Raw genomic sequence first — 12,550 nt, 5'->3', positions numbered from 1 at the left:
AAATATCAGTAGTAGACTTAAGCATTCCGTATGCTGCCACCCCACCCGTCATCTCCTACACAGACATAAAGGCTGCCCTAGGTTTACAGATGGGGAAATGGAAACTAAGTCCAGTGAATAGCCTACAGAGACTCTCATCATCCATAATACATACAGTCTTGAAAACACAAAGAAAGTTTATCATCTTGTTCTTTTAAGCCAGGATGTGTACTGGGGGCAAGCAAGAGATAAGAAAAAACCCTCGTAGTACAGGGTTCTTAACACATGAAAAGATTAAAACCCAAGTTCTTCATATAAGTAAGTCCACAGTCAAGATTTAATTTGGGCTTTGGTTTAAGAGTCCTAGATCTCTGACGTTAAGACTAAATGTCCGTCCAAGGTAGAGATCCCTGATTTTACCAATAGGTGTTGACTCCTTAAAAGCCTTACTGTGTGTAAGAACCCATACACTGCTACAGGGTTCCTTTTAAGACCCATAGCTGACCCTGAACAAAACAAGATTATCTGAAGGACAAAGCTTTAGGACAAAATGATACTACTGCCTTTAAAACAACTTGGCAGGAAACAAGAGCAAAATAAATTCCTGAAGCACCCCAGGCAGAATGGTAATATCTTATTACCTGTCAGCTGAGCCTTTGATAAGCCTACGACAAGTTTCCATTTGTACATCCAGGCCCCTTTTCATACTACACATTTCCATATATTCATGAAGGTGGCGATTCATGTCACTCTTGGCTGTGGCCAATTCCAGCTGTAAGAAATAAATGAAAATAATCAGCCTAAGGTGAGTTGCTAGCAGCTTCTCCCAGCTTCACTCAATTTTACATACTGGTGGGGATGGTAGAGCTGCCCAGAGCCAAGCCAAAACACCCACATGATATATGTTTAACCTCAGTGTTGTACACTGCCAACGTATTCATCAGCTTACAAAGTGTATTTTAATCAGAGCTCAACACTGTTTTTAAACAGCCCTGGAGTTTTTTTCTGCTGCTTGGCATCTTGTTTGTCAACATGCAGTAATTAATGAAAGCATATTCTAGGCAGGGCAAAGATTTTGAGAAGCTACAGCTGTTGTATCTGGCAACCTCTGAGGCCATGTCTTGTAAAACATTTCCCAGTGTGACAGTGGATATGCAAGACAAATAGGGGAAAAATAATAATAGTGCATTTTTATTCTCATTGTTCTGAAGGTTCTCTCTCCACCAGCTACAGATTTATGCTTACTCAATAACAATGCTGTATAGAGAATGGTATTTAGAAAATATCCCAAGGGTATGTCAAAGGAAAACGCCTTTACATTCTTAGACATATAGACATTCCACCTTTCCTCTGTGGGTATACCAGACCAGAACACTCCGCACATTTTCATCCAGTAGAAACAATTCATATTGCCACGAACCACTTCCTTACCTCTATTTGCCCTATTGTTTCTTGGTATTCCTTGTCTCTCGTTTTAAAGAAAGACTCTGTTTCGTGGATCAAGTTTCCCAGGTTTTCTTCCTGCAGCGGAAAGGAGGACACAGAGTTAGCAAGAAACTAACAAGGAATTCAGTAGCAGACTGAAGATTTTCTTATTTAACCTCACTCAGAAATGCAGGCTGTTATGCTCTTTCATGCAAAGTTTTGGGGATTTTTTTATACATTTTTACACAGGCAACAAATATTCTGCTTCTTAAAACTGGCATACCAGGAAACACATTTTTCTACCATGACCATGGCTTTGTACACACAAAGATAAAGTCTCTGATCAAGGAACCTACAGACCAAGGCTCTAGCAATTCAACACAGGTACCTGATATGTGCCAAAGAACAAAAACCATGGATTTTCCTGAACCTTTCGCAGTCTGATCACACTTAGATTGTAATCGCTCTCCAGCCATGAAACTAAATTTTTCCTTGCACTGACCACCCCACTACTTACAGCTTTGCACTGGAATTCTCATTCTCCAATTACATATTATTACTCTCAAGTCCATTCAGTCTCCATTACCTCACATGTATGCTCTGCATGCATTGTTTCCTATTGAAATTTTTCACTTAACTGCTAGATAAAGCAAGCTCACTCCAGCACGCTATCGATGAAAATATCACACGTAAGAACACATGCTGTCCCACAGGAAACATCCTGCCAGACAACAGCCCCTGTATCATCGCTTTGGATTGACAGTACAATCTGGGCTACAAAAGATATAGCACTATTTCATGCTATCACAAAGAGACTAAAACAATGTCATTGTTCTCTCTTTCATGTTATTACCTACCTCCCTTTTCCAGGAAAAAAAATTATCATCAATTTAATGCAACTGCACTGATAAGCATTAATTATGTTTCCATCCTTTGGCCACATCTGTGGCAGCTTTATCAGGACCATACCTGGTATTCAACGTCAGGCTAACCAGCCTATTAGTTACAAGAATCATTCCACTTATCCTTTTATATGCACAAGCGCTTTAAGGAGGAAGGTCATAAAAGAAGGTGGCTAGGGCACCGCGTAAGAACTTGAAAGGAATAAAGCCAGTAGAAGGAAGATTCAGGCATGTAAAGCACTATGTTAAAGACCAGGCACAGACGGAGCAGTCTTTATTCTGAATCTCCATCTACAAGACAAATCTACCCTTTCCTTGTATAATTTTCATTTAGAAGGATTTAAGCTTCTTAAAACCTTTAGAGTTTTCGCACGGAAGGTCTGAGTTCGGCAATATTCCTCTGATAGCTGTGCTTATACATGCACACATGGGTATATGCAAATAAATCTGTCACTAATTCCAGCACATGGTTACACATTATCACTCTGCCACTCTCCCTGCTCAAAAGACGACATGTAGCTAAGTACGCTGCTTTCTGCAGTCCTAGCACTTCTGAGTAATCTCTGCAGTTTCAGAGTATGCCAGATGATACACAAATGGGAAGATGTAAATTAACACACCCCTGGCAGTCAACACAAGACAATATTCAGGAGACTGCTGCCTCAGCATCTTTACACTACAGCAATGATGGAAGAAGGCAGGATTATTTCTTACCTACTGCTGTCGTGCTACTCAGTAACGAAATAATAGCCTCACATTTAAGACTACCCGCTCAAAGCCGGACCTTGCCATTTCAATCTCTCTTTAGGCCTGTTTAAAAAGGCTCAGGAGTCACCGAATGAGGCAGCATGCAGCCATTAGCTTACTTTCTGTGGGATCTTAAGGATTAAAAGCAAGCTGCTTATTATCCACCAATGCCAGGAGATTCCTATTGACTGGGAAGATGGAAGCACAAGATTCATGGGTCCAGAAGATCCCTGGGGCCTTATGCAGTCCTGCAATCAGCTTCTTTGTTTGTGATGGGGTATACATACTTTAACATCTTCCACAGACCATACAGAGTTTTTCTCCCCACTAGAATAACTGCAATACCATCCCCTCCACTACGTGTACTATTTTGACAATTAAAGTGTGAATGATAATCTACAGAGAAAGAGAGATGCTGTGTGGAAGATATAGGGCTTTAGATAAATGACTGCTTAGGGTGACAGACTGCGTGATGCTCCTGTAACAGCTATCTTTTGACACTGGCTTGGTACTTTTAAATACTCAGTTTGAAGGAGCAGAAGAAATGAAGTTTGGCAAATAAACTGATTGCACAGACTGAAAAGCAACCATAGAGAGAAAGCACTAAGAGGATTTTAAAATCAAAGCAAGTTTGCGTGGCAAACTAGATCACCAGTCAAATATCCAAAGGCTCAAATGGCTAAAAGAGCAGCCAAGGGATACGCTTTCTGCGGAGAATAGTTGAAGAAAATAACAGAAATAAACTCACCTCTCCTTGGAGGTCAATTGAAGGATTGCAGTTTGTGAAGTCTTCCCAAAGAAGCAACGTTTCCTCATTCTCCTCCCATGTTAAACTATCACAGTCGTCATCAAAATCAAATGTCTCACGACTGTTAAGATAACAGAAAAAGCATTAGTGAAAACCACTCCAGCCCCACTCCCTCAGTCCTTTAATTAATCTTCTAGGAAAAAAAGGGCTATAAGCACCGAATGAAGGAGACAATGCAGCAGCTGAAAATCCTCGCAGTTTTTACAAACAGGCTTCGCCACTGTCCAAGTCCCTCGCTCCTGGGCTCTTTGCCACCCCAAAGCAGAATAAAAGATCCTTGTTAGCATTCCTGGTTCAAGTACACAGTCCTAGCTCTGTCCTCCAGATGGTGCTGCACATTAGTTTCCCCTGTTTGCAAAACCACAAAAATGTTTTAAACTATTCTTTTTATACATGGGAAAATGAGACCAAACACAGTTCGAGGAATTTTACAAGAAACAGCCACCAGAAGACTCCTTGCCGATTTTCATGTTGAAGTTCAGCCAACATTTGCCCCGCAGCACTTAAAAACATTTTTGAAAGTAACAACTATGAAAAAACTGAACCCCAAAATGAGTGCAGGTGAGCATAAATACTTATTGTTGACTTGAACAACAAAGATACTACTACAGCCACTTAAGACTGAGAACAAACAGTGGCAAGAGTGGCCTTTAACACTGTTATTTGGTCAAGTCCCTTTAGTATGGTCAGTTGTGCAATAAAGGAAAGTTTCAGAAGGCACTTCTGAGTCCCTTTTGGTTTGAACAGCAGCAGAGCGAAACACTAGTAGCTGCTTCTTGTCCCTGTTAAGGAGGTCTGACAAAAATTTGAAATTGCTCCCAGAAGCAGTCTGCTAATTTCAGACTGATGCATTTTTATTACTTTAGTTCACTTCCTTTTAAGCAGATAACATCTCAGTCCGGAAGCTGAGTCTAACACTGTCTTTAGGAGGCTGAAGAGCTTGGCAAAAGACACAGGCTATTTGTCTATACTCAGCATGACTTTAAAAAATAATTTAAAAAAGCCCAACAAACTTGGACATACATGATCGTGCCTTTTGCAATTCAACTTCTTCAAATCAGTTTCTTTTTGCAAGAGCTATCCTTGTCAGAGAACACAAAGGCTCCCAGTTCTGACTGCTGCTTACTTCAGACGTACACACTGTACAAAGCCAACTGCATTTTGACTTTTTACTACTAGACACTTAAAGATTAAGTTCATTACAGATAAAATGCAAGTTGCTTTCAGTGTCTGTTAATGAGATAAGCTATTCAGCTATTTGTAAAATATTATCTTCTACCTCACAAAGCCCCCAAACCCAGACATCCTTAGTGAAGTACCACCTCCAGTAAGCCATGAACAGTGCTCTAGATCAACCCAATTTGCATGTAACAAGGTTCCTGCAGCACTATGTGCCAAATAAGATAGGACCAGGAGATAAGAATTTCATTAGCAGCACCAATAAAAACTGGGTATCACAGGACAGGTTTAAGAACAAAACTAAAAACTAAATGCATTACCAACCTAGTAGCTAAATTTTAGCCTTTTGCTTTCCTAAAAAAAATCCACACTACCTACTGTCACACTGAATTCTAGCAGTGGAGAAGTTAAAAAAAAAAAATTTGTATTTATTACACTGAATATTAATAAGGGCCTAAAAATGTCTAAAACAAGAGTCCTAACAAGAGGAGTTACCTACAACTTTTGCAAAAAACATGCCCTCCTATACGTGAAATTCAGGCAGGAAGAAAGAGACACACACCCTGAAAACAGAACTTTTGGCAACAGCTGACAACAGAAGAGGAGCTAGTGCTCCTTAAAGCATTTCTTGCATACTCCTACACATTAAATACTGTCATACACTGTGTGGGAAAGCACTGGGAATTCCTCCCTCTGCAGTCACTGCAGAAGTTGGCAGAAGACACCCATATTCAAATGCTAGGAAAAGTCAGACCTACGGCGCTTGCTGGGGCTTTTCTCTGGCAAAAGAAAATGGCAGAGACCCTCAGAAGTCTCACCAGGGTGTGGCCATGTCCATCATTTCTAGAACAGAAGAGAACAGCAGGGCACATTGCCAACTGGCTTCCTGAACTGCTTTGTGTAGCACCAAGGTGCAAAGAGTCTCTCCTCAGCTTCCACAGCTTCCTAACCTCCAATATGGAGTAAAGCTATAGGCGAAATAAATTGCAGTTCTTCCAGTTCAGGAGATCAGAGCTTGTAGCAAGGCTTACACCACCAACATTCTTGGAATCTATAAACTGTTGTCCACTGCTGCAACCGATCTTCTGCACAGATACACCACTACTATTTGCCTATAGCTCAATGGAAAAATCATGCAAAATACTACAGAAGTTTCTATCCATTTTGAACTGAGCTTTCAGTGACATTGCCAAATTCTATCCAGCCCAAGCAGCAGCAAGGTTCTTTCCAGAACTGTAGAAATCTAATATCCAGAAAAAAACCATACAGAACAGACTCAAGTTTTATACTTTTTCTTTTTGCATGTTTCTTCTTTTGCTACTGTTAGAACAGTATATAAACATCTAGTTTTACTACTATAGTTGTATATTCTCCATAGTCCCCCCCCTATTTAAAGGAGGAACAAAAATCAGTTTCTGTTAATTTTATTTGAACTTCCAGAAAACCTTCGAGTATATACCATCCTGGCAGCTCGGTTTCAACTCATAGTGAGCACTGAGTGGAAAAAAATACTACTTCTGAAAGCACATATGACTCAATCCTTGAGTTCTGGGATTAAGTCTGCATTTCGGAATAAGTTTTCCCCATGTTGTCCACAATACTCACAGCTGATTAAACATACGCTTCATTTCATCTGTGATGTTCAGCGAACAGCTGACCTCGTCATCAGAGAACCTGCCGTTGTCTCCATCCTGTTCAGAGAGGTCATCATCAGATGTGAGCTTGCGTTCTTTCTTCTTGGAAGCCACCTTAATTGGAGAGAAGAGGAGTAACTAGAAGGTTCAACTGAGGTGCTGTGCCATGAGGGGCAGAAATAAAGAAGGAGAGCCATTAGGTTTGAGCAAATATAACTGTTCATCAGTTCCCAGGCAATTCAGGGATTGCTCATATTCAAGACGGGAATCGCATCTGTTAATGAGTGGTGAACACAGCACAAGGAAGCAGTTCAGAACGGCGAAGAGCAAAGCAAGCTGCAGGCTGCCAGCGCTCTACAGATGTTCATCTGTTCACTGACACCAGTCTGTGATCTACCAGAGAACATGCAGAGGTTAGAATGATACAGGGTAAAAGCATAAGCTGGCAGGAGTGCCCAGGCAGCAGGCTTGAGAGCAATGACAGAACTCTCCCTCTCCTGCCACCACCACAGGCTGTTGCTCCCAGCATTGAACCACCACAAAAGAGTAGACGGGAAGCCTTTCTAGATCGCCTTTATTACAGGGTCATTCCCACCGCATCAGCAGAGGCAGACTGCTAATCTTCAGGTTGACAGGAGGGTTAACTGTACCATGGAAATGCCTGGACAAGCTCAAAGAAACGAAGTTCATAGATGTGCAGAGAACTCAAGGGATACCCCTGCAAAGGGTGCAGAGGATCACTTCTTCATCTGAGGACTGTGAACATAAAAGGTGTTCACAGATGGTGCAAGAGTCACAAACACACAGTCCACTCCCAACCTACTGTAGTTTTTCCTCTACTTGGCATACAAGCCATCCCTTATTGGTATTGTTCTCCATGATGATCATTTTAACCACTGCATGCTTGACCAAAAGTGCACTTTGCAGTTACCTTTGAGCAGAAGGACATGGCAATTCTACTCAAAGACAAGAAGGAACCACTAGCACAGTGCAATGGCTCAACATGCTAGAAAAATAATTGTCTCCAATAAGGAGATTCCAGTCTTTTGGGATACATAAGAAAAAAACCCATCAAACATTTAAGCAACTTCACTATAGCCAGAAAGCACAACCAGTAGAGACCACAAGGATCTTTTACAGTGTTTCTGTACAGCATTTAGCACACTATATGGCATCACTATACAGAGAAAAGCATCAGACTTATTGAAAGGCTGAACAAGACACATTTAGATCAAAGTAGAAGGAAGCTGGGTTAATCACAATTGAAATTGCAGTTAAGACAGAAGACCAACTGCATTGGGAGTTACAGGTTTGCTCCATGCAGAGCTGTAACTGCTTGCTTTTGGAGCAAATTAAATGACTTTCCTACTAGCACCAAGGAGCCACAATAGCTCAAGGAAAGCAACTGGAGTTTCTAGTCTCACAAAGCAGTCATAGCTCACCACCACAGAAGCGTTATTTCTGGCCACGGAGCTTGAGCCAGAAATAAGAACATTCAGATGACAGTTCTACAAGCTTAAAACCTCTCACTTGAAGGGAACGAATGTGAGGAAGCCATTTATACAAACCTAGACCCTGTAATGCTTTTTTCCCCTGCATTCATTGTAGGCTAGCATCAGACTAACAGCATGTCTTAAAGGTCATCCTGAGACTTCTTTTTTTAAACTCTCTACATTTTGCGCTCTTAGTACTACAGCAGCTTCTGCAGGAGAGAGCTACACTTCAAGACTGAGAAAGAAGAAAACGTGTCTACATAGAGAAATTTCCAGAAAAGGCAAATGACCTGGACCACACTCCTCAACACTGCTCCCTCTTGTCCCCTCACTTCTTGTCCTACCCTATGGAAAATTCATGGCCTAATCACCTGGAATATCTTGGAAACGTCTTCAGAGTTGCGCTGCTGCGCTACATCACACAGCTTGGCTGTGATATCGATTCGCCGACAGATGTCCATGTCCACCTTCATGGCCTTTTCTTGAATCTTTGTGTCCAGGTCTGTCATGGGCTGCAGGAAGGACAGTAGTGATTATCTTCTATTATTATACAGTTCAGGAAAGAAGAGATACCCCACAGTATCTCTCTAACCCCAGGGCATACCATTCTTAAACAGTATTACATCTTCTCCGGAAAAGGTAGTACATGGACAATCTAAACAGACTAGACAGCTAACAATTAACATTCATACCCAATTCTAATAAAATTTCAACTCAGAGTGATTTGTCACCAAAAAACCTATACCCACCCCAAAACAACTGCTAGATGTGGCAACAGTAAACTTTTATGGGTCAATAAAGCTTTAAAAATGGAGGAGAAAAACCCTGTTGAGCATGCGCAGAATAGAATGAAATCTAAAACCTGGTGAGTATGCAACACTTTCCCCCTGCTTTCAGACAGAAAAACTGTGCCTGCAAGGAGAAGTTGCTTTTAAAAACAGAATCCAGGCTACTCAGCAACTTCATACATACCATGAAAATATTAAAATCAAGACTGGATCTAAAGAGATCCATGAAAGCTTGTAACACAGAAAATACTCCTCATTGGCATTAACCTGGCTTCCAGCCTTGCAATAATTCTACATGAAAAATATTTTGTCTTGCTTCACTCTAGACAGTAATTATAAATATAATTTATAAGAGATACAGCCACAGCACAGCTGGCTCCTTATGAAGAAACATTGTTCCACGAAAAGCATATTTTCCAGCCGAGACGAGAATTACTCTGTTGGAAAGTACCACTTCAATGGCTAGGCAATGCTTCCACTTTGACCAGAAAAGCAGAAAAACTCTTTGCAGAGCTTTCTTAAATACCAAATCCCCTTTCCAAGAAGAAAGCTTTGGGACTGGTTTTCTTTTTTTTGTTGCTGTTGTTTTTTTACATTATTACACAGAGTTCTCCAGCCCCTGTCAACCACCTTTGGACAAGTTAGAGATTTTTGTTTTCCAAACACACTGAGAAAAACAAGTCTCTAAACACTGACACACTCGAAACACAATCTTATCAACTGAATAGGTACCAGTTATTCTTATCCACAGGAAAGCAAGAGTCACATGCCAACATTTTGCATTTCTCTGCTCTAAATATTTACACAGTGGGATTCAAAATAAGCATTCTCACTGCTTTCCTTAGGCTCTCTTCTTCCTTACAGAGTTTGCAAAGCCCAAAGCACACTTCCTCTCAAGTTGAGGAGGATGTCTGCATTCACCACCACTCTTTTCGTACATACCGAGCAACATTTCTTCCTCAGCAAAAAAGTCGTCACAGTGAAGAAGCCCCTAACAAGTTTCTCCCTTTCACACTGCCTCTAACCAAGCATGCCTATTCTCGACTAAATAGCATGCCTATTCTCGATTAAACACCAAAAGAAGAGACAGCTAATTGCCAAATTTCACATGAACAGATCTAGTGGCCCTGAGAGAATGTATTTGACACCAGGGAGCAGGTTCTGCAAGCTTGTATGAAGACAGAAGGAAGCAGTTCTACACAAAATTACAGAATAAGTAAGCATAATAGGACATATTCATTACAAAACCAGCATCAGCACTACTTCAGTCTTACAGAGAAAGGCACCTTACTTAATGTTCACTTGGCTTATCTTTCCAGATATCTGCACGAATACGTGCTCTCAGTATGTCTAAACGTAAGAAAGTGATCCAGTCATAGTCTAAAAGATCCCTCAGCTTTGAAGGAAAGTCAATATCAAACGAGACATGAGGAAATTCCTGAGAAAACAAAGTGTTGTTTTTTTTTTTTTTTTAAATTTAGGTCGAAGCAGCACTGGAAACAAAGCTGGATACCTGAACCAGTGATACTGGGTTAATCTCTTCAGAGTTTTCATAAAGGGAGCTGGGAAACACATATAGCGTGTTCCTTTTTGAACATGACTTTGAGTGATTTGGAGCAAAATCCCCCTTGTTAGCAGTACATGGTGCTGCATGGTGATGAACCCTTTACCCTAACCTGCGAGTTCTCCAACACTTTTTTCCACAGCTGCAGATCTGAATGCCGGCACTGCCAGCTGTGGAGAACAGGGAAGGGAGGGAAGAGTCCGGGTTATGGGCTAAGCAGCAAGTTAATGCATCTCTACACAGACCAGACAGGAAGCAGGGGGAAGGGTGATCTGTCTGATGCATTAGATCATAAAGGCAGCCATAATGCTAACTACAAAGCAGCACTCACTAAGACCATAACCTTTTCATGAATGAAGCCATTTGCATGACACACACATTTCACAAAGACAGTGGGAGTTGGCCACTCTGCTCTCTAGCGTACTTACATCACTCATCAGACCCTTAAAGACCACAAGTTCTGCTTTCAGTCTCTCAATCTTTTCATTTAACTCCTCCTGGAGAGCTTCTGCTTCCTGCGCCTCCTGCAAGAGAAAGCACACAAAGAACTAAGAGGTAATAGGCCAACATATGCTTCCTCACTTAACCTGAGCAGGGCTGATAAGGCACATCACCACCCCCGCATTTCACTTTGTCAGAAAATTCAGCACCTTCCTGCTTCAGCTTCCAAACATTAACACTATTCTCTAGCATACAGCAACACAGTCAGCTGGTCTAGCTAGAAGACAGATTTTTAATTAAAAGACAATTCAAATGATTACTAGCATAATAAAAGGTGCCAACAAGAGAAAAGCTACACCTTTCAATACATACTATCCAAAACTTACCTCTCGCAAGGTTTCTACCATAGATTCCAGACTCATTCTTCTTGTCAGTTCCTCTTCCCATCTGAAAGACAAGATTTGCAGGCAAAGTGTTAACTATGGAGAAAAGTTGTTTTTTTTTTTTTTCCCCACCCAAAATCACAAGTCTTCTGATAGCTGTAGGATGATGACAGTTATTTGAAATGTAAAGCAGATGGTTCCCCTCACTTGTACACCCTCAAACCAGTAATATTAAGACTGTAAGATAGTAAAAGCTAAATCCACTTTCATTGGGATCAGTACTCTTCCTGCTCTCCTATGCAATATTTGGGTGCAAATACAGTGGGAAATCTTCGGTTAAAAAAAAAAAAAAAATCAGTTGAAGGTAAGTTATCTGAATCAGTAGTCAATATTCATCTGTGCGGTCCAATCAATTCATATGTTTATGTACCTTCTACATAAAAATCTTCAATAATCTACATGCCTGAGTCATTTCCCAGCACTACAATTGCAAGGAGAGTAGTCAGACAAGCATCCTTGAATGCAGGGTATACACGCTCACTGCTGCTGCAGTACTGAATGGGTAGAAGAAAAGAAATTAGTTACAACCTGTATAATTAAACCTCAAACATAATGATGCTTGTAGTATGAGTTCATTATTGGATTAAGTGTAAAAATATCCAGCAGTTCCTCTTTTTCAGCAATGAAACCCTTTACAGGGCAAAACCCAGTATTTGACAATATTAACTCAAAAGCTAAGATTCTTGAAAATGTGACAATACACATTCATAAGCATGGATGTGGTTTGAGTTTGGGGCGGGACGGGAGAGAGTAAAATGTGTGCCCCTATTTTTGAATGGGCAGTAGTGCCACACGAGACTTGCCCAGTCTATTACAACAGGAATTACACCCCTGGAAAAGAAACTTCGGATACCACATGATTAAAAACAATCCTGTGAACATAATCTCTGAGTACCATTGTGATAATTTCTGTTGCCCACTTCAACACTTTTTATAGTTTAACTGAAAATGGCAAACCATGGGCCCAGAAATCTATTAAATCAAAGCATTCTTGAAAATGCAAGGTTAAATCTGCCAAAACGCATCGTTTCATCCTATTTTCAAATCCACAAAGAAATCTGGTGATGGCTAGATTGTTGGATATTCCCACTGAGGCACCTGATTTTCAGTTTGCATATATAATCACCATGCTACTCAATACATCTCT

General features: G+C 40.8%; 1 protein-coding gene across 3 annotated transcripts in view; it reads right to left on the bottom strand.

Annotated features, from left to right (window-relative positions):
- Positions 1-12,550, bottom strand: part of IFFO2 (intermediate filament family orphan 2) — a 44,116-nt gene that overhangs the window by 6,576 nt on the left and 24,990 nt on the right. For 2 of the 3 annotated variants that reach the window (XM_041124001.1, XM_030016574.2), the window contains 7 exons: positions 11,347-11,407; positions 10,948-11,043; positions 8,539-8,679; positions 6,646-6,788; positions 3,802-3,922; positions 1,411-1,500; positions 621-751 (listed from right to left, as the gene is read on the bottom strand). In XM_041124001.1, the coding sequence (XP_040979935.1) occupies positions 621-751; positions 1,411-1,500; positions 3,802-3,922; positions 6,646-6,788; positions 8,539-8,679; positions 10,948-11,043; positions 11,347-11,407 (783 nt within the window). The remainder of the gene's footprint in view (positions 1-620; positions 752-1,410; positions 1,501-3,801; positions 3,923-6,645; positions 6,789-8,538; positions 8,680-10,947; positions 11,044-11,346; positions 11,408-12,550) is intronic. The other variant, XM_030016575.2, reaches the window with a different exon arrangement.

This window comes from Aquila chrysaetos, chromosome 6 (genome assembly GCF_900496995.4).
Source record: "Aquila chrysaetos chrysaetos chromosome 6, bAquChr1.4, whole genome shotgun sequence".
Classification (NCBI taxonomy): Eukaryota; Metazoa; Chordata; class Aves; order Accipitriformes; family Accipitridae; genus Aquila; species Aquila chrysaetos.
This window is presented reverse-complemented; position numbering and strand designations above follow the sequence as displayed.